At 56.2% G+C, this 22,470-nt stretch overlaps 1 protein-coding gene across 1 annotated transcript in view; it reads right to left on the bottom strand.

The window, feature by feature from the left end:
* CDH2 (cadherin 2) overlaps window positions 1–22,470 on the bottom strand; it is a 200,278-nt gene that overhangs the window by 163,617 nt on the left and 14,191 nt on the right. Inside the window, exon 2 of the mRNA XM_054724358.1 lies at window positions 13,282–13,393. Within this exon, the coding sequence (XP_054580333.1) occupies window positions 13,282–13,393 (112 nt within the window). The remainder of the gene's footprint in view (window positions 1–13,281; window positions 13,394–22,470) is intronic.

Below are 22,470 nucleotides of genomic sequence, written 5' to 3'. Positions count from 1 at the left end.
CCTTGAGAGCACCAATCCCTCCGGGAACGACCTTGAGAGCACCAATCCCTCCTGGAACGACCTTGAGAGCACCAATCCCCCCGGGAACGACCTTGAGAGTACCAACCCCCCCGGAACGACCTTGAGAGCACCAATCCCCCCCGGGAACGACCTTGAGAGCACCAATCCCCCCGGGAACGACCTTGAGAGCACCAATCCCCCCAGGAACGACCTTGAGAGCACCAATCCCCCCGGGAATGACCTTGAGAGCACCAATCCCTCCTGGAACGACCTTGAGAGCACCAATCCCCCCGGGAACGACCTTGAGAGCACCAATCCCCCCGGAATGACCTTGAGAGCACCAATCCCTCCTGGAACGTGCTCTAGAATCCCGAGCGCATTCCATTTCCGTGGGAGGCGAGCCTCCTGTGATCCCACTGTGATGAGCTCCCTTCAAGAGTGAATTAAAAATGCAGAATCGGACGCATTTATGAGCGCACGCACTCATCCATTTACTGCGCTCTCTTTCTTGTTTAAAGCAGCTCCTTAGAGCCGCGGTCGCCGCCCTTTCAGACCTCGCGGACCACCAGCTGGCGACCGCTGCTTTAGACCGTTTTCTCAGCTCACCAGATACATAACCAAAAACGAGTTCCAGAAATCTAGGAAAGCCGATGTCCTCTTACATCAGTAAGGACCACATAATTTATTGACAGAAGGACCTACACAAAAAAGCCCAAAGTAGATATTTTAAGTCCTACAGTATTTCAAAGTGATAATTTCCTTTTAAGGTTCTTTGCCGTGTTCACAAATCTAGAATTATATCGTCTTTTTATTAAAAAAAAAAAACTAACATTTGTTTTCTGCTAGGAAAGGCTCTAGACACTATCTGTGGCTCAGCAAAATCCCTATGTTGCAGCCCACTCCCTCAGAGGAGGGTGCTGGCAGGGAAGGGCGTCAGGAGGTTTGTGGGTCTGAGGATAAAGACCCAGTGATGGAACTGGAATCTTTAAAAAGAGGAAGAAAATAAAAACCAGAAGCCCAGGGAGACCGCTTGCCCCCGCCGAAGCAGCCGGGGCCTGGTTCGGGGACCTCCCCGCCGCCGGGACAGCGAGGAGTCAGTTCCTGCTGCTGGGAAGCCACCCACTCCATGATCTCCTGCTGTAGCAGCCAAAGTGGGCCGAGACAGAGGAACTCAAGAAAGAAGGTTCCCAGAGGGTCAATTTTCTGTCCGTTTTTAAAAAGCCTAACATTCTAAACAACTTTGGCTTCACTACGTAGCAAGGCAAGAGGCCACGGAAGTGAGATCAGCACAGCAAACGCCCGTGCGTGCGTGCACACTGCGGGCTCCGCACGGCACCCCTTACCTCGCGTCACAGGACTTCACCAGAACCCTCACGCAGCGTGTCCATCACCGCCGTGCGATTTTCCGCTAAGATCTGACCTAGAAAAGGCCCTTAATTTTTCTCCCTCTCCTCTCTCTCTCACAATGTAGCCTTTCAAGAAGATCAAAATATCTTGGTATACATTTAGAAAAAAATGGTCCATCTAAAAAGAAGAGAAAAAAAATGAAGGATAAACTAGAGAAGAAAATGTTCCCAAAGTAGGATTTGTGTGTGGGGGGGGGTTTTGTTTGTTTGATTTGTGGCCTGAAACTGTGTGACCCAACAGCTTCAGTTCTCCTTTTACCCGAAGACTTCCTACCAATTCCACAAGCCAGCGTCCCATTTCCACGTTCTCAACGACGACTTCCCTGTTTACAAGACGTCCATCCCATTCCCTGCAAAAGATGATACTCTGCTTCCCAGTAAATCTCCAAACTCTTGTTCATATTCATTCACTCATCTCTCAACTAGGGTTAAGGCCAGGACTTGCCAGCCACGGGGGTACTGGGTGCAGAGGGGATGCAGCCCCCCACCTCGGAGAGCCGGGTACCCCCTGGGGACCACAGCAGGAAAGACCCCTGACCAAAGCAGCACCTTTCGCCTCTCTGCCTGGTGCTTCCCTCCCTGGCCATGATCCCATAAAGGCGGTTCTTATTCACCGAGGTCATAAGCCCGAGCCCCCTCCTCACTGCGGCCTGCGGTGAGCTCAGCAGCAGGTAGGATGCAACGCCAGGCCCCTCGGGGGACGCTCACCGCCCACTGCCTTACACAGCTGACGGCGCTCATCAGCCAGCGGGACTGGGAGCCCGGGGGCGGGCAAGGCTGGGGATGCCACTAATTCAGCCGTTTCCTGATTGCGTGCGATCAGGTCTCTCCACTCTGCCTAACGCGGGTCCTGACAAGAGCTCCTGAGCATCTGTGCTTCTTCAGTGCCATCGAGGGAGCGAACACAGCATGGGGGGAAGGGCAGGAGGTGACGGGCCTGGGGACGGAGGGGGTGAAAGACATAACAGGTTTGTGAGGGACTCTCTCTCCCTACCCTTGACCTCCCTGGTCCAGAGGGTTCCCCCGCAGCCACAGGAACAGGAGTGTGATACTCCAGGGGCCAGAGGGGCCTGATCTCCTAAAGCTAGGGCTGCAAGCAGTCGAGAAGAAGGTACCCAACAGCAATGAGGGACGGCTCTCAGGGGAGCCGCCATGATGATGTCCCCCAAGCAACTGATGTACACAAAACATCCTTCACCCACTGTTACAGCCTCTGACACCAGCTCCATCCGCGCTGTCCTCTCCGGAAGCCACGATTGCCCAGTTCTCCTTCCCAGCGGCAGACAACCCCGCCTCATCAGCCAACTATCCCCTCACTCTGGCACTCAAGGATCTTGGGGGCGTATCCGCCAGCAAAACCTTCCTCCCGTGTCAATCTGGTCATACACACACACACACACACACACACACACGCACACGCCTTCTCGCTCTGTCTCTCCTCCTCATCTATCCAAACTGCCATTCCCCAAAGCGTCTTCTCCAGTGACTGGTCCCTGCTGGATCCAGGCCCTCGTTCACCCGAGCACCCAGGTGCAGCCCCTGGAGACCCCGCCGGGGGTTAGGACGAGGACAGCGGGGGAAGCCCTGCAGCCCTGGGTCCAAGCCTCATGCCACCACCGGCTACTGGTCTGCCTTGGAGAAAGCGCTGGAAAACTCTTTATACCAGAACTTCTTTTTGGTGACACAGGGTGAGCACTTTTGCATTAAAGATAAGTTCTATTTAGAACCTGGCACATGCAAGTCACTGATACATTAAAAAATCTATTATCATGACGGATCCATGAAATCTCTCGTGTGCGTGCCCTGTCTGGGGCTCCCTGGGGCTCCTATGTGCTGGCTCTTCCCTGACGTCTAGAATGCTGGGCAGCAAGAGGACATGGCTGACCCTGAGCCCGGGGAGCTGCTGGCCGCGTGGCTGGCAAATCCGAGCCGCTGCTTCCTGAGGGCCGCACCTGTCCGCTGCCACCTTCCACAGACCCCTCTCCTTCCGGAGGAGCAGACCTACGGCTGACGGGACGCTGGGCAGATGGTGGTGCAACCACCTGCCCCCAAGGCGACGACAAGGAGAACAGAACTGAGTCTCTGAGGACCCATCCTGGCTCAAGACGGAGGAACAACGGGACCCAGGAACAGGAGAATTCTGCGAGTACTCACTAGCATCCCCAGGACACACAGCCAAGTTCATGCTCATTCCTGGGGGGGAAACAAACGTGTCCCTTGACTGGCAACATGGCCTTTAAACCCCCAGGGAAGCAAGTGAGTCCGAGCACGTGGGCAGAGAGGGCGGGGGGGGGGGGCGGGTCAGGAAGCGGAAGGTGCCGGAGCCTCTCCACCAGAAGGGCCTTCCTGAGAGGCGCCGCCCTCGGGCTGGAGAGAGGGCTCCGTACCGTGGCCAGAACCCAGCACAGCGCCCACCCCGCGTCCAGCACTTACTGACCGGATGCGCTCCGAGCCGCCCGCCTCTGGGAGCTCAGTCTCACGAGGTGGTAACAGGAAGGCCCGCCCCCACCCCCACCCCCCACCTGACTCGGAGCACGGGCAGCTGGAATGAAACCGACGGGCCTGCTCTGCAGACGTAGCCCACTGGGAAACAGCGGCCTGAGGCCCACGGCCTTCCCAAGCGGCGCTGCTGGGATGCCCGCGCGGGGAGCGGCGGCCAGAGCGAGAGCCGGCAGAGCCCGGAGGAATCTCATCTGAACTGCCCGGCGCATGTACACGGCTGCCGGAAAAATAATTCATGGCGATAATTATTTGAGATGGTTCAACCGCTAAGCCTCTGAGCATGAAGCACTCGCACGGGCGGAGAGTGCGTGCTGTCTACTCATTTGTCCATCATCGGGGGGGTGGCCACACCACACTGGGGCCTTATCAGTGTGAGCAGATAACGTGGATTCCCTCAGAAGGGACCGCTTCCCCGCAGTGCAAGTGCCACAAGATGCTTTAGTGAGTGACTTCCGCAGCCACAGAATAGACAACAATCCACAGACGACACCACGGCAGACTGGTGCGTGAGCTGCAGGAACAATGCCGTGTGCGCACCAGGGGACAAGGAGCCGGGTTTCACGTCGCCAGGGAGTTAGGAGAACAAATAAACCTTCAGCTCCGCCGAGACGTCTCTCGGACGGGCCCGTAGGGTGGCCCGTTATGTGCGGCCTTCAACACCACACAGAAAGTCTAGAGAGACATGGTTATCATTCAAACCATTACCACTAGCAGTGACCCCTCGCCCCACCACCACAGCTCAGCTCGAAACTGGCTGGCCTGCTCACCGACACCCACGATTCAACACGAGAGCAGGGATGTCGGCGTCCACGGCAATGCCCTTCAGAAAGCAGGAAAGACCTGGTCTTCAACGTAACAGCCAAGGAGAGCACCCTCCAGAGGAGCGGTCCGCACTGAGCGAGGGGAGGTAACCGGTGAGAACCAGTGGCTTTCCGCTCACACGCGGGCAAATCCCACCAGAGTGAGCTCTGCAGGCCCAACAAGGAACCATGAAAGCGGCGCTTCAGGCTCCTGCGGAGACACGGCTGACAACACGGCAACGAGGCCCAGAGCCTCTGCTCAGCGCTCCACGCCCCCACGGGTCCTCTTCTGTCCGTTTAGGGGGCAGCCACCCACTGACACAACAGTTCTCCAGATGAAATGGAGACTCTGGAACAGCTGGAGATGTGCTTTCCAAAGACATGTGCGTTCCTGAGAACAGGTCATTTTTATTTTGTGTGGAATCAAGTCCACTTTTCAGCAGCTTTCTGAACCCCCTCCCCAGGATGACCTACATCCCCCCCTTACATCCACCTTCACACACCTGCACGTTTCCTCCATCAACCGGACAGCTGTCAAACTTTCAGATGTGACCGTACACGCCTCTGTTCAAAGGAGGATTTAAAATACATGCTGGGCCCTGACCGGTGTGGCTCAGTGGATAGAGCGTCGGCCTGCGGACTGAAGGGTCCCGGGTTCGATTCCGGTCAAGGGCATGTACCTTGGTTGCGGGCACATCCCCAGTAGGGGGTGTGCAGGAGGCAGCTGATCCGTGTTTCTCTCTCATCGATGTTTCTTACTCTCTATCCCTCTCACTTCCTCTCTGTAAAAAATCAGTAAAATATATATATTTTTTAAATTAAATAAAAATAAATGAAGTGCTGGCATTGATCCCCGGGGCTACTATGTGCCCGGGGTGCCAGGGAGGTGTCCTGATTCTACTGAAGCCGTGGCCTTTGGGGGGCGGGGTGGGTGGGGTCAACGAACGGGTCCTAACGTGAGTGCAAAGATCAGTGACACACGTGCCAGACGGCGAGCAGTGCATCTGGAAACCTGAAGGGGGTTTAGTCACCCACAGTCCTGCACGGGCCACACGGCGAGGCGCTGCCCACCCCGGGCGGCACGGGAAGTGCCCTTTGGGCTCAGCGGCAGGCAGAGGGCACAGGCCACGGCCGGGCAGCGCCGCGGGGCTCCGGGGGCGGGGGCCTCAGAGTCCTGGCTTTGACAGGCAGGAGGAAACCTGGGGGCTCACACACCACTACAGACCCTGTTGGATGTGTCGCCTGTGGCAGAACAGATTCCAGGAGCCAAGGCGATTATGTCCGGGTCCTGGAAGGTCTCCGTAAGGTAAGTTCCCACCCCAGCATCCTGTGGGCCTTGCTGACCACCGTGGCTCCCTCCCTGGAAGACACCTGGCGCATGACAAATGCTCAGAGAGACGAGGAGAACGAGCCCGGCCCGCGTGGCTCAGTGGCTGAGCATTGACCTATGCACCAGGAGGTCAGGCTGGGTTCCCGGTCAGGGCACAGGCCCGGGTTGCAGGCTCGATCCCCCGGGTGGGGCGTGCAGGAGGCAGCGGATCCAGGATTCTCTCTCATCGCTGATGTTTCTCTCTCTCTCACTCTCCCTTTCCCTCTGAAATCAATAAAAATATTTTTTTAAAAAGCACTAGTGGAATGAGCCATGACCCAGTCAATGACCCAGGACACAAAAGGATGTCCTCGCTGTGTGTGGTGCCAGACGCTGGGACGGCCCTGGGTGAGAATCCGGGAGCAGGTGCTGCCGAGAAGCTTCGGAAGCAGCACTTCGGACAGCCAGCGCCGCCCCGGGGGCAGGCCCTAAGGAGCGGTCCTCCTCCCGGCGGCTGGCAGGGGAGAGCCATCTGTCACGGAGGCGCCAGCAAGGAAGACACTGCTTACATCACCGACACCCCCCCCCCCCCCCCGCCAAGGGGTTCATTTCTGTCCTGGCCGCCATTCCTGCCAAACCAGCCGTCTGCTGACATGAAGTCACCGCGCAGCGATGAAGCATATGAGCCCTGAGGCGTGGCTCCACCGCACGTGCTCCGCGTGGCTCCAAACGCAGGGCCATCGGGCGGCCGAGCAGCTGGTCAGACACGCAGGCCTCCGAGGCCCACGTGAGCTCACTTCTCAGGGCGACTCCACGCCATGGTCCAGCAATTCGCTTCTCTCCCGCCATCGCTCCCCCCCGCCCCCCGCCCCCTGGGTTCTTTGCCATCATCATGCAAACACGTCACTCCCATCTTTGAAAAATACCTGCGGCTGACGCCACTTCCCCTGCCGATGACCACCCAATCTCCCTGCTTTTACAGAAAAGCTCAGTCTCTATCCAGCGTCCCTCCTCCCCGACTGGTGAGCACACCCGATCAGAGCCCCAGCCACCTCCTGGCTGCAGTCATGGTGACCCCTCGGGCCCCATGGGAGCCGGCGCCTCAGCAGCATCTGGCTCAGGAGGTCCCTCCCCGGTGAAACACGCCCTCACCTGCCTTCGAAGACCCCACACCCTCCGACGTGTCTCCCACCTCCCTCGTCGCTCTTTCTCCTTCTTCCAGCCGCCCCTCCGTCCGGATTTCCCAACAGTGGAGCGCTCAGAGGCTCGATAGGAAACCATTTCTTCTCTTCCTCGTTTTCTCCTCCTCAAACTCGGCCACGTAGTGGCTTCACCTGGGCCATGACGTTACTGTTTATACACCTGGGGCTGCCCACTCGGCAGCCAAAACCACCCCACGGGGGTCTCCTTGACATCTCTGACAGTCATCTCCGCAGAGCCCAGCCACGTTCCCGATATCCCCCATCCCAGTCCCTGTCCCCTTCCCGGTCTCCAGACCCAACACCACGGAGTCATCCTGGACGCCCCTTTCCACACCACCCATCCAACCCATCGAATCCCGTCACTCCATTTCCAAAACATCAAGAATCAAGTTGGACTTCTGCCTCATACACATGGATTCTTAGATATGTCCCCAAAAGAAAAAGCAGTAAGAGAAAAAATAAACTGGATGGCATCAACTTTTGTGCATCAAGAAGTGAAAAGACAACTCAGAGAATGGAAAATATATCCGACAAAGGTCTAGCACAGTGGTCGGCAAACTCATTAGTCAACAGAGCCAAATATCAGCAGGACAACGATTGAAATTTCTTTTGAGAGTCCAAATTTTTTAAACTTAAACTATATAGGTAGGTACATTGTTATTAACGTAATTAGGGTACTCCTAAGCTGGCCTTTGCTAAAAACTCAAGGGGCCAAAGAGCCGCATGTGGCTCGCGAGCTGCAGTTTGCCGACCACTGGTCTATTATCAAATACATGAATAACTCTTACAACTCAAAAACAAACAAAAAACAATCCAATTTAAAAATGGGCAAAAGGCTGAATAGACACTTCCTCAAAGCAGATGTACAAATGAGACACGTGACGGGAGACTGAATGTCATGAGTCATAAGTCATTAGGAAAATACCAATCAAAACCACTTCACACCCACTAGGATGTCTGTAATCGGAATAAATGAAAGATAAATTTTAGTGAGGATGTGGAAAAACTGGAACCCTGTATATTGCTAACTGGAATATAAAATGGTTCAAATATAAAACTGCTCTGGAAAACAGTTTGACAGTTCTTCAGAAAGTTAGACATAGAATTACTCTCTGAGCGGTCAACTCTACTCCCAGGCATATACCCAAAGAAACTAAAACAGGTACTCAAAAAAGTACATGTAAACACATACTCATACCAGCACTATTCACAGCAGCCAAACCGTGAAAACTTCCCAAATGTCCATCCACTAACGAATGGGTAAACAAATAGCTTACAAACCACAAACTACATACATACAACCAGGAGGTCACGGTTTGATTCCTGGTCAGGGCACATGCCCAGGTTGAGGGCTTGATCCCCAGTGTGGCACGTGCAGGAGACAGCTGATCCATGATTCTCTGTCATCACCGATGTTTCTCTCTCTCTCCCTCCCTCCCCCTTCCTCTCTGAAATCAACGAAAATATATTTTAAAAAATATTTCAGCACTATCACCTGAAGATACCACACGACAGCTCCCTCCGAGCATGTAAATGCCCAGGACACTCCATCAGTCGGTAAACGAATCTAAATCAAATTCCATCTGATTGAAAATAATCACCATGCGCTGCCCAGCGCTGGAGCATGAAGTTGCCGAGAATACTCGTGGTAATTGCACGTTGCTATTTGCGGGCGCCCGAGTCGAGTCGGCGCGTGTGCCGGGAGCCGTCTGAGCGCAGGCCCCAGGCAGAGCCCGGGAGCATCACGCTCCACGTGCCGGGAGTCCCCGCCGCCCGCCCCCTCCCCGCCTCCCGGGGCGGCAGTCCCTCCAGTGTCAGGTGCACCGCCGGCCACAGGATGGGAATGCATGATTGCAGGTATTTTATTTTCAACTAAAGCGCCGCCACTAGAGATTTTTCCAGCTCGGTGGACTGGAAGTTAAACCATCAAGGGCTAACTACGCTTTTGCACAGCCCTACACGTTCTGCTTGCAAACAGGGAGGCACAAAATACTCATGGCGACAGTACGGGGGAGGTGTTTTCACGATGGGGGTGCGCCTGGCAGCCCCCAATTCTCCAATGTGCCCAGTAACACACAGGCAGGGTGCTGAGTGGGAATGAGGAAGACCCGCTCTGAGATAAACTTGTCCCAAGACACCGGTTAGGCTAGCATCCATGAGCCCCCACTCTTCCCTGCGTTCTACCTTAGTGGGTTTTCATCATCACCATCATCTACACTAATAAAAGAGTAACATGCTAATTGACTGTACCTCTGTGACACCCACCAGCCAATCAGGAGTGAGTGTGCAAATTAACCCAACAAAGATGGCAGGTTGATTTGCATACACAGGAGCGAGTGGCCCTGGGCGGGGCAGGATGCTTCTGTCGTCACCATAGAGACGACTCAGGCGTTCCACACCACCCTAGCAGCTCGGGGCCTCTGGGCAGCGTGGGGAGGCGGAAAGGCGGCTCTGGCCAGAGCAAAGGCGGTGCTGGCAGCCAGGGGAAGGAAGGCCCATTCTTGCACGAATCTTCGTGCCTCGGGCCTCTAGCCAGAAATCATCAGAAAGCAGGACACCTGGGTTCTAACTCCAGCTCTGCAGCTAACCATCTAAAGAGCTGAAGAACCTACACTCTCTCTGAGCTACAATGGACTTACGGGAAAATGCGGGGTTGGCAGTAAGTGCTTACAAATGATCCTAACTTACAAAGGTAAACACAGGAAAATACCGCGGGATAAAAGAGGAATGTTTTTCACCTGAGGGGAAACAGGAAAATGAAAAACGCTATCAAGTGCAATGGAAACGAGGATTAGAGAAGAACGAACATATTTCAGCCCTAATGAGATGAGGCCGACAAAAATGCAAAGGAAAACACTGCCATGCTCGACGTGCCTTTTGGCCCAGTAATTCTGCTTTGGAACACAAACCCCCCAAGAAAACATCCCTCCAGAAAAACCAAAGCCCCCCACCAAGGAAGCTGCACAGCAGCGTGACACGCAAGGGAGGGCACCGCACGCAACCTGTCAGGACGCACGCAGGGCGCCGTGACACCAGGCCTGGTGGTGCTGACAACACGGAACAGAGGCCGCCACGGCCCATGGTCACATGCTGAGCGGTTTCCAGAAGAGGGGGCACAGCCCACAGGACAGGACAGGAGACGGAAAGGCTCGTCGCCACGTGCACTCGCCCCCTCGGGCTTTTACCAAGCAGCTCGCTGATGCACCGGCAGAGCACGTGGAGGGACAGAGCTGGTCACCGGGTCCCTCCTCTCTCCAGGTCACTCCCGCGGCACAACATAAAACGGGGTGGGGTGGGGAGAAGGGGGTGCTCCTCAGCCGGCGGCGGGCTTGAGGAAACCTTGGGACGCTGGAGCCCGGCTTTGACATCTCTACAGCTTTCCTAACGCAACGAACAGCCCTGTCTCCATCTAACGCTGAATGGTGTCCAGGCGCCTTCACAGAGACTGTTACTGGACTGTCTGCAGAACAACCCGCATCCGTGGCAGCTACGGACCAAACTGTCCCACTTCCGTACGAGGTCTAGTCGCCGGGAAGTGGCCGATGAACGCACACCCTACGTATCGCTGGACCACTCTCCTCCACCCCCGACCCTCATCAATGGGAAATTAACGGGAACGTCCACAGTTATAGGTTACAACTTCAACAAGAGTTACAGGTTATAACTTCAACAAGAGTTATAGGTTATAATTTCAACGTAACTCTTGACTCTCAAGTCGACCTTAATAGGGTAGGACTTGCCAAAGAGTGGGGAGTGTTGCCTGTTTCTGAGGTACAGTGACCTCTTTCTTCAAACACTGTGGGTCCCCAAACCATGGCAAAGTGCTCCCTCTGGCCGGCCCAGCAGAGACCCCGTGCAGCCTCGGGGTGTAAGGTAAATGGACTTCTGAGGCCACAGAATTCATGCACAGAATCACGGCATGGTACGTGGGTCCAGCGCACAGATGCACCTTCCGATGACCATCCACTAAAAAACAACCCTAAGACACAAAAGGCAAAAACCTAGGATTCTTCGAAGTAACGATTCTCCGAAAGAAACTCAGCCAGTGACAACACTCTTGTAAAAAGGAACGTCGATGTATCACAAAAGTCTGTTTTCTTCCTCCCGAAAAGAATTTTTTTTTTTTGGATCAATATTTTGATGTTTATGTTTTAAGCTTTGAGATGCTGGTATCCTTTAACATATTCCATGATTGAAATAGAATGAAAATTAATAATGTGTCACGAGAGGAAGAGTTTTCTTAAAAAAGCTAAAAAAATAAAAATGGTAAGAACTGGGCCCCGGGATTTAAAGAAATTCTACCAGAGACGAGCACACACACTTCTCTTGGTGACGGCACCGCACAGAGTCCAAAGCATTCCCAATCTCCGCATCTGGAACTCAAGGAAAAGTCCACGTGCACAGATAACACGAAAAAGACGCTGGCAGGCAGCCATCCCCGAGTTCTGCCGTCACCAGCATGATCGGATAATTAGAAAACAGGCTTTCATTTTTGGTCCTGTTTAACATGCCAAGGTATTTCATCTTAAATCAATGGTTTCTACCCACAGACCATATGTTCATTTGCAACCAATAAATTCAAGCTCTTAGGAAAGGGAGCAGGAGGAATTACTCATTTAAAAATGAATCTAAAAAATAAATTGCCAAAATGCAACCAATTCCACTGACATTTTTTTTATCCACCTGACTGATTCTATAAAACCGAATCAATTATATTTTTTCAGTATTCAAGTAATATTTACAGGTCACATGGGTCCTCGGGTGCCACCTAATAGTTTCAGGGATTTAAAGAAAGTGACGCATGTGCAGAAAAGCTCCAAGACTCACATTAAGCTCGACCAAATCTGCACGCTTTGATTGGAAAGAAACCTCTATCTTGTTAACCATTACCCATCAGATGAGATAGCAATTCAATATTGAAACAGGCTGATCTAATATTTACTCATTAAAATACCATGTAATGAGGCAGGGATGAGAAGATGTCTCTTTAAAAAAAAAAAATTAGCTTCAGAAAGATCACCCAGGTGTGAGCAAATCACAATCAGAATACAAATGACAACGTGCAGCAAAGAATGTGAGCAGCTAGGAGGCCATTGACATTGCCAAGTCCTCCGTCTACGGTATTCTTAAGTCCTGCCCCACTCCAGTTCCTTAGGGCTGCAGACACTTCACTTAGGGCTGTGGTAGAGTCCTGTGTAAATTAATTAGTTGAGGTTGCACAGATTTTTCTAAAAGCAGCTCTCCAAAACAACCTCAGAGAGATGCACGGTTTGCGGGGAATTCGGATTTAAATACAACTTACTAATCAATTCTTCTTGCTTTCACATTTCAATGACATTGTGTGCAATGATAAGTAAGTCCTTGAAAATTCAACTAACCAATCTTTTATTTGATTTCAATTAGAGGTAAAGGGGGGGGGGCGGTCAATTTTGCTTTTGACGCTCACATTTTCTTTCAGGTTTTATTCATCTGGCACGAGTTTTCCTAGGACAGCTATACGTGAACTTGATCCATATTTAAGCAGGTGAGGAGTCTATCTTTGACATTCACATATGCAACAACCAAATTAGCTACCGAGCAATGTCTATAAACAATGCAATAGCGAAAGCACGCATTCCACGCTCCTGCCTCAGACTCCACTCCACCTGCTAAAGCTGTTCGTCATAACTGAGCTAACTATTAAAGTTTGGCGTGTTTTATCAAAGAGAATATCACAGTAATTTCTTTAATTCAAAACAGTAAGTGGATTGTAGCTGTAAATAACTTTTAAAACCATTTAGAATCAGATGGCTGGTTAAGTTTTATCCTTCGAAATAAGCAAAATATGTGCAGAAAACGTAAAAATTAGTCGTGTCATGGCTTCCACCGTAAGTTAAAAATGGAAAGGATCAAGAAGAGCCTTCCAACACCGCGTGAGGGACCCGGGAGCGCTCCCCTGACCCGCACACGAGGCCCCCACCCGCTCCTGGGGTGACCGGGAAGCTCCCGCTGGCTAGCAGAGCTGATGGGCGGCCTTGTGGGTCAAGGGCGCAGACACTGTGGACGAAGCGGGGGGACTGTACCATTGAGAAGAGGCTGTCCTTCGTGCACGTCCTGGGACAACACGGCGCTGTACGCGTCCTCGGGAAAGCCCGTCTTGCACGTGGCGACCTCCCCGGAGGCCCCTGCGGAAGCCTGCAACACAGAAGAGAGCGTGTCCAGCGCTGCGCCCACCAACACCCGTCCCCGCGGTGACCCCGGGCGGTGGAGGCAGCAGGGTCAGCTTCTGGATAACCGGCGTGGAAGAAACCAGCCCCACTCCTCTTGCCCAGCAACATGTAAATCACACACATCCCGCCTCTCCTAGCAACTGGGCCTCCCATGACCTGCTCCTGGGGCTGAGGAACCAGCAGGGACCTGGGGGTGGGGGTGGGGGGGCACCCAGCAGCGTGCGGGCCCCACTCCAGCAAGGCTAACCTCACTTTTCAAGAGAAGTGTACACATCCAAGCACACGGCCTTCTAATCCTCACCTCACGCTCTGACTGGGGACGTCTGTGTCACTATTTACTCCGATAATTAAAACACGAAGCGGCGATACGTACATTCACTGCAGGGTGTAGTGTATTTTATACCGAGTAGAAGCAACCTATCCAAAGTGAGTGAGTGTGTGTGTGTGTGTGTGTGTGTTTGTGTTTGTGTGTTCCAAGGGTAGGGATACAGCCGGCGTGGCTCAGTGGTTGAGCGTTGACCGGTGAACCAGGAGGTCATGTTCAATTCCAGGTCAGGGCACATGCCCAGGTTGCGGGCTTGAACACTGATTGCATGTGGTCACCAGTTCTCATCTCTGATGCTTCTCTCTCTCTCGCCCTCTCCCTTCCTCTCTGAAATAAAAATATTTTTAAATATACATATATATAGTATGTATATAGTATCCACAAGTATGTTTCCTTTTTAGACTTCAATCTGGAAAGTGAGCTCTGGCCACCTCCCTCCCTGTCACCTAAACAGGTGACGCCTGGTGCTGAGAGCCCCGCCACGCCCCGCGCTCGCCACCCAGCCCGCCCGCCGTCCCGCTGCTCCCTCCAGCCCAGCACATCCTCACAGGACCCCGGCCCTCAGACAAGGTGCAGCCTCTGCATGAGCCACTGACTTCCTTGCACTGAGGGGGACCCCAGCATGGGGGAGGCGGCGTGGAGGCAGGAGACAGGGTGCGCAGGGGTGGATCGGAGACTCGCGGGCAGTGTCTGGCACGTTGCTGGCTGCTGAAGCTGGGAGGGGGGTGCTAGTGGCTAGAGCTCAGGATGGCTCCCAACCATCACCCAATCCCTAGGAGGCCTCCCCCCGCCCCCCAGCGAATTACCGACCCCAAATGTCAGTAGGCACAAGGGTGACACCAAGAAAAAGGGGTGTCCCCCTGCCCTTTGACCCCTCCAGCAGTGGGAAACCCACCTTCTCTTCAAACAGCTCCCCACACTCCTATTGGAAAACTCTCCCTTCCAGAAAGCACAGCCCCAGCGCGTGGCTCCCCTCACATGCACTCCCCACTCCCCGGGCGGAGAGGGCCCCCTGGAAGTTAGAATGTGAGAGACCCAGCCCCTCAGAAAGGTCCCCGCAGAGAGGGAGAGGCTGAGTCACGTGCGTGCTCTTAGGTTTGAATGAAGCGGTGTGGCGGCTGGCAGGGCCAAGGCACCCTCAGCTCCAGGGCGCCTTCTGTGCCGCGCCAGCTCAGCCAGGGTCAGTGACGCTGAGAGGGGGCGGCTGAAAGGCTTAGAAAAGAGAAGAAAGCTGGGTCTGGGTGGGACACTGCTCCCGGATGGAGAGACAGCGACACGGCCGATAAGCCGTGTCTTTATTTTATAGCCGATTCCACGAGGCAAAGTAAGGGCGTGGCCAAGATGTTTACAGCATTCTCATGGGTTTCAGTCCCACTCAACTACATGCACCTGATCAGGCTTTGTTTACCTGCAGCCTCTATCACGCAGGCACGTGGGGCCACGTGTTGGGACCACAGGTTCACGCTGACAACCACAGCTGGTGGCTATCACTGTGCTGGGAGGCCCTGCCCTCCACGCTGGGACTTGCACGTGGCCACGAGGACTGTGCCCTCTCATCAGTCCGAGGCTTGGACCTGTCCAAACGCTGTGGCCGCGCCCCACAGGCGGGGTCAGCAGTGTGCTCTGTAACAGGGCCACACGGTAAACATTTGAGGCTCTGCCGGCCCTCGGACTTCTGCTGAAACCATGCCAGTCTGCTGATGTCGTCAAAAAGCCACAGACCCTCGGGAACACAGGAACAGGGCACCGTTCGTTCCAATAAAACTTTACGGACACTGAACTCGGAACGTCACTTCCTTCTGGGTGCCAAAGCACGCCGTTCTTCCTTTGGTTATTTTCAAAAGCACGTGAGCATTTAAGAAGGTGAAAAACTCTCTTGGCCAGACAAAAGCAGGCATCGGGGCTGTGGCCTTCAGAGCCCGGAGGGAGTGTGCTCAGTTCTGCAGACCAGGAAGCATCCGCATTTTACAAAGGAGCAGAGAGGGTCTCACTTCGCGGGGAATCCCCACGCCCTCCCCTCGGGGCGGAGGAAGAGGCCCGATTCTAACCCTGGTCTTTCCAAGCACAACCAATAATCACGGTTCGTTCAAGAAACATGGACCGAGCTGTCCATTTGCCACTGGGAACAGAAGAAGCCACCACCCTGCCCTTCAGAAGTTCAAGGCTGGACGTGGGAACAAAATAAAGAGCTGGGTGATGGCAACAGCTCGTGCAGACTGGGAAGTCAAGATCTGCAGAGGGCACAGGGGCCTGGGGGCCTCCCACGCTGGGCCTGGGAGTAGCTGGCAGTGGGGGAGTCGCTGGCATGGGGGTGGCGGGAAGCCATCCAGGCAGCGCTGCCCGAGCTGGAACGAGGCAGCGAGAGACAGCGTCCCGCCTGGGGAATGACAATGAGCACAGTGTCCCTGGCGTCCAGGGAGCCAGGCAGAAAGTCAAAAGTTGGGGCTGGAGAGTTAGACGGGGTTCGATCCTCGATGGTGGGGGCCTGGGCGTTATCCTGTTTGGCTTGGGGGAGCCAGGCACAGATTTTAAGCAGAAGCGGGTGGTGTTTGATAGAGAATTCTCTGATGCTTCCTGGGAAATGTGTGTGTGGGGGAGGGGGGGACAGGAGGTCGAGGGGGGACAAGTGACAGCTGGGAGACAAGGCAGGGCACAGACTTGAGTCGGGCAGGGGCTGCGGCAATGAAAGGGGGCCGGCTGTGTCAGCACGCAGACAGTTAAGAAGGACAGGGCTCCCCGAGGACACGACTCCCCGCGGAAGGAGGGGGGGAGGAAATGGGGCCGCCCCACGTTTCCAGCTCAGTGACCCCGGACGCGGGTGGCACGAACTAAGAGCGATCATCCAAAATGATGACAATCGGGAACGAAATGCGCACGCGGCCCCAAGACGGGGACCGCAGACCTGCCGTGGAAACCGAGGCCACAGCCGAGCGACAGGCAGGCTCGCCTCTGAGGACGACAAGTTTGCCGCGAGAAAGAAGAGGCGCGGACCAAGGCCCTGCTGGCTTACGCTGGGGTCGCAGTCAGCCCGATGGCTTACACCAGGCCAGCGCCGAGTCACGGCTTCCCGTTCCTTTGCTGCTGATCTAGGGCTCCTGGGAAGGGCAATCCCCAGTTAACCCTACAAGACCTGCTCTCAATAAACTAGTAATTCCATCCAGATGGAGTCGCTCCTCCTGACTTTCTGTATCAAGACGACCTAACGGGACACCCCAACGTCTGCATAAAGATGCTCCTCAGATGCGAAAGGCAGGGCATGACGCGTACCCAGGCCCTGCTCCCGACAGCAGGGTGGGGACCCGCCTGCCCGCGGGCCGTGCAAGGCCCCAGAAGTCCTTTGGTCTGGCCCTGCCCAGGCAGGAGGGGCGTTCAGTACACGCTGGGCCACCGACAGCAGGCTGGTTCCTAAGGGGGCCGTTCTGTGCGGCCCGTGGTCGAGGTTATAAACCTCCAAGTGGCCCTTTGGCAGAAGAAGGTTCCCCACCCTGCTCTGCAGGGGCTCCGGAGCCACAAGCCAGGCTCTGAGGGGCAGGCGTGGGTAGTTTGGACACGGACTTTCAACACGCCAGACGACCTACGACCCGAGTTTGCACCCCGCCCATCGCTTTCCGGCTGTGCCCTCAGAGAAGTCCCGTCCCAGCTGCACAGCGTGTGTAAGCACGGCACCCACTCGGGGCAGCGTGAGGCGTGGGTGAGATCGAGCGAGCGGGGCACTCAGGACCGACGGGCACACAGCCACTCAGCGCCTCAGCTGTTAGCAACAGCGGGACTAACGCTCATACAACATGAGTCTAACTCCTGGTGTATCTGTCCTACGGCCCATTTATCTATGCGCTTATTGGTGTGTTTTTTATAGTTGTTTTTTAATCTTTATTGTTGAAAGTATTACCAATGTCCCCTTTTCTGCCCCAATGGCCTCCTCTGGCCCACCCCCGCCCCCCACTCCAGGCCTTCACCCCACTATTGTCTGTGCCCATGGGTTATGCACACAAGTTCTCTTCCCCCTCTCGCCCGCCTCCCCTCTGAGATCCCCCAGTCTGTCCCACGCTTCCGTGTCTCTGGATCTATTTTGTTCATCAGTTTACTTTGTTCATTAGATCCCACATGTGAGTGAGGTCATTTAGTGCCCGAACTGGCTCAGCGTAGCGGGTAATCTGGGCTCTCTGTCTAAAACACAGATTCCTAGATCCCAGCGCAAGACTCACTGACTGGAGTCTGGAGAGATGGGGGTGGGTCCGTATATTTAACAAGAGCCACTCACTCAGCCACTCAGCCGCCCCTCCCTCTCTGAACCCTTCCGGAACCCCAGGCGTGGCACAGCCACCTTCCGCCTGGTCTGCAGGCCTCGTAACTCAACAACCAAAGGAATCGAGAAGCAATGATCCTTCCGGCTCCTACCAAGGCCACTCCTGGTCCCTGTGAGCAATGGAAACTGAAACCACACCCGCCTTCCAGAATGACCAGCAGGTGGTCCTGCCCCAGGCCGCATGGGGCTCTCTGCTGTGAAACCACCTTTCTGATCCCTGTCTGCCTGCACCGGCCCCGTGGGGATGGTGGGCCCTGTGGGGATGGTGGGCCCCGTGGGGAGAGGCCCTGTGGGGAGGGGCCCTGTGGGGAGAGGCCCGGTGGGGATGGTGGGCCCCGTGGGGAGGGGCCCCGTGGGGAGGGGCCCTGTGGGGATGGTGGGCCCCGTGGGGAGAGGCCCTGTGGGGATGGTGGGCCCCGTGGGGAGAGGCCCCATGGGGAGGCTCCCCTTCTCCGGTCCCGCGGAGGCCAGCGCCCACCATCAGCAGGAAGCCGCGGGCAGGGCAGGGCCGCCCGGCCGCACAATCAGCTCCCCGATCTTGAGCTTCAATTTCCTCTGACAGCATGCGCTCCGCTCCCCGGCTGCTGCCCGACCTTGTCTGAGGACAGCGGTGTCACAGGAGTGTCACAGGAGCGGAGGCGGCGCGTGCCTGTTCGCATCAGGCCATCGGCTCCAGCTCGGAACTCGGGGCGACGGGGCTTCCCGTTCGGGCTAACTCGTTTCCCTGGTCTCCACGCGGGGAGCTGAACGCCCTGGGCCCGCCCCGCCTTTAGGTCCCCGTGACCAGGAGCCTCTTTTTCCAGCCGCCCCTGCCCACTGGCTCTGCGTCCCGACCTCCCCCAGGTCGCTCCTGCCTCCGGGCGCTGAAATGCTCCCCGAAGCCCCAAAGGGCTCCTCGGTCTCCTCACCAGGAGCAGGTGAGGGTCCTGGCTAAGAATCCCACGCCTGACAGCGGCCCAAACCTCACACAGCCTTTCCTTCCTGGCTGCGACCGCCCGGCTCCCACCGGCTCTGCTGGCTCCCACCCACTCCGCCTGCACCCATGGACGCTGTCCCCCACGTGCCCAGCTCTTCCTCCCTCCCTCCCAGCCATTCTTTGGGGAGACTCGAGTACCAGTCCACCGTGCAGAGGGGAATGCTCCCCCTTACTGGAGCCCCTCCCCACGTGGAAGGAACTCTGTAACTCCCCCAGCCCACCCCTTCCCACCCACCCACCACTCAGCGTCCCCCGCACGGCGGCTCTCCACGTGGGGCTGGTCCTTGCAGAGGACCCAAAAGCGCGACACTCCTCTCACCTGTGACGTCACGTGCCTTCTCGCTCTCCTCCTCCCACGGTGAGAACTGCCATTTCCCAGAGGCCGCGTGACGCCCTCACCCGGGAAACACGGAGCCGATATGGGGAACCACCTGCCTTCCCCTATTGAGCTGGCCACTGGCCACGAGATTTGCAGAGACAGAAAAGCGCCACCCTCTCCCTCCCACTCATTTCACTTTCCCGCTTTGGACAGGACAGCCAGTTGTTCACTGTGCCGCGCCAGCTCGGCCAGGGGGAGCCTGAGTGGGGCGGTGAAGGACTGAGCACAGACAGACAGACGAGAGAAGAAAGCTGGGTCTCAGGGAGATGCTGCCTCTCTGATGGACAGACAGCGCCGCCGCCCACAAACCGAGTCTTTATTTTATAGCAGATTTCCACGAGGCACAGTGAGGGCGGGTCAGGATGTTTACAGCCTTCTCGTGGGTTTCAGTCCCACTCAACTACAGGCACCTGATCAGGCTGTGTTTACCTGCAGCCTCTATCACGCAGGCACGTGGGGTCACGTGTTGGGACCACAGGTTCACGCTGACAACCACAGCTGTTGGCTATCACTGTGCTGGGAGGCCCTGCCCTCCAGGCTGGGACTTGCACGTGGCCACGAGGCCTGTGCCCTCTCATCAGTCCGAGGCTTGGACCTGTCCAAACACTGGCCGCTCTCCACAGTTCATAAACCCAGTATCTGTGTCACATATGTAATTGGTTTAATAGTTTTAAGCCAGTGGTCGGCAAACTCATTCGTCAACAGAGCCAAATATCAACAGGACAACGATTGAAATTTCTTTTGAGAGCCCAGTTTTTTAAACTTAAACTATATAGGTAGGTACATTGTTAATTAACTTAATTAGGGTACCCCTCAGCTGGCCTTTGCTAAAAACTCAAGGGGCCAAAGAGCCGCATGTGGCTCACGAGGCACAGTTTGCCGACCACTGTTTTAAGGGAATTACATGTTATCTAGTTTTATCAGTTTGATTTCTAGTGCGCTACACACTGATAAAGAGTACCCACATTACAGCAGCTCATCGGGGGACTCGGTAATGTCTAACGGCGTAAAGGGGTCCTTACACCCCGCAGCTGTGAGGTGCAGCCCACAGAGCAGAGGCCGAGCCTGAACTCATCTCAGACTGACTTCCAGCGGCCGGCCCTGCCCGGTCCGGTCCCCCCGCCCGCCCCCGCCTGGGAGTCGCAGGCCCACAGAAATAAGCCAGGCGGCCTCCCTTCCCATGCCGGGAGTTCACCGCTCCCCTGCAGCCTGTGTGAGCATGTCCGTGGGACCCGGGGTTCCCTATCAGCAACAGACAGGCCAGGCCCACAGGCAAAAGGCACGCCCTCCGGCCGGCCTTGACCGAACCCGGGTGGCATTTGCCTTTTCTGACTGTTGCCTTTTCTGGCTCATGTTTCACCCGATTCAGACCTGGGCGCAGGGAGGAGAGGGGCTGTTTCCTGGGTCCCCCCAGAGACGCTGGCATCCTGTCGTCCCCAGGGACCCTGGGAAATGAAAAGGAGGCCGAGGCCGGGGAAGGACACCTCAGGGCGGCCCGGGCTGCGGGCAGGGGAAGGGGCTTGACCTTGACTAGGCCGTGCGCGTCCCGGGGCTGGCCGGCCGGCGCCCTGAACGGGCAGTGCGGCTGGTTTTAGAGTCGGCAGGTGGCTCTCAGCAGCAAGAGCCTTGCCTAAGCCACAGGGCGTTTTGATCTCCATGTGTGACCACAACTCACGGTGGTTTTTCTCCAGGGAAGCGGCTGGGTACAGAGGCAGGGCCTGGAGCCGACCCCGGACCCCAGGACCTCAGGAAAGAGGGGCTCCCCGTGACCTGAGCCACAGGCGTGATGAGGGCCGCGGCAGGCTGGCCTCGCAGAGGGCTGAGGCCCCGGGCCTGAGTCCGCAGAGGCCCTAAGGCCAGGGAAGGGGATCATGTCCACCTCTGCTGCCCAGAGACTGATGAACAGAACACTATTTGCTATTCTTATTTATATGTTTTAAATATATTTTTATTGGTTTCAGAGAGGAAGAGGGCACTACACTAGCCATGCCACCCCTGACCTCTGTTGAGCTCCCCCCACCCACCCCCTTTGGATGGAACACCTGGGCCTACAGAGTCCAGCCCCCCACCCAGCCCCTCACCGCTTTTCTGTCGGGGGGCAGCCTGCCATGCGGTGCGAACACCGTTAAGTCCGGGGGACGCGCAGAGGCAGACCTGCGGGGGGAGGCGGCCCTCATGGCAGTGCCGGGCGGCGGGGGGATGGACTCGGAGACCTGACACATTTCAGCACGTCCTCCGAGCGCCTTTATCGGTAATAAAGATGGCATGTGAGTTCGCTATCAGCTCGCCCTCTGGCTGCCTTGTTTGTTCACCTCGGAGATGGATAAGAAGCACTATGTATTAGGTCCCTTCAGAGACACCCGCTTACCTCTCAGGGACCGGACATTCCCGAGTACTTAAAGGCCAAGGCTAGGAGCCCAACAAGAGGCCGAATAAACCCGGTGCTGCCAGCGGCGCCACGGGCCACGCGCAGGGTCTGAGGGCGACAGCCGGCGTCTCCGGGGCGTGGGGAGCCCGTGGCTGGCAGTCCGCGTGCCTCCGGGGAACCGGGGGCCACACTCTGGGCCCGGCCCGGGGAGAGCAGGAAAGAGGGCGACTCAGAACCAGCCACGACGCATCCATCGTCCCCTCCCTCTCCTGCCACCACCGGGGCGCGGGGCAGGGACAGAGCCGCCTGCTTCCGTGGTGGCCTCGCTGCGTGGGCTCCACCCGGGAGCTGTCCCCCGCCTGAGGCCCAAGTGTGCTCCACGACACCGGGATCCCCCAGGTCCTCGCTCCAACGTCCAAGTCCTCACGTCTCCGGGAGACAGGCTGATCCCCTTGCCACAGCGTCCAGCCCCTTGGCCACCTCCTGCGGGGAGCCTGTGGGTGGGTGGGTGACCCCTTGGCCACCTCCCGCGGGGAGCCTGTGGGTGGAGGGCTTGTGACTGGCTCTGTCCAGCCCTCTGTACAATGGTGGGGAGAAACGCCTCCCTGCCTGGGGGTGGGGGTGGTGTGAGGATTACCGGAGACAATGGGGGGGGGGTGGTGTGTGGATTACCGGAGACAATGGCTGT

Source organism: Eptesicus fuscus, chromosome 12 (assembly GCF_027574615.1).
Source record: "Eptesicus fuscus isolate TK198812 chromosome 12, DD_ASM_mEF_20220401, whole genome shotgun sequence".
In the NCBI taxonomy this organism is placed as follows: Eukaryota; Metazoa; Chordata; class Mammalia; order Chiroptera; family Vespertilionidae; genus Eptesicus; species Eptesicus fuscus.
This window is presented reverse-complemented; position numbering and strand designations above follow the sequence as displayed.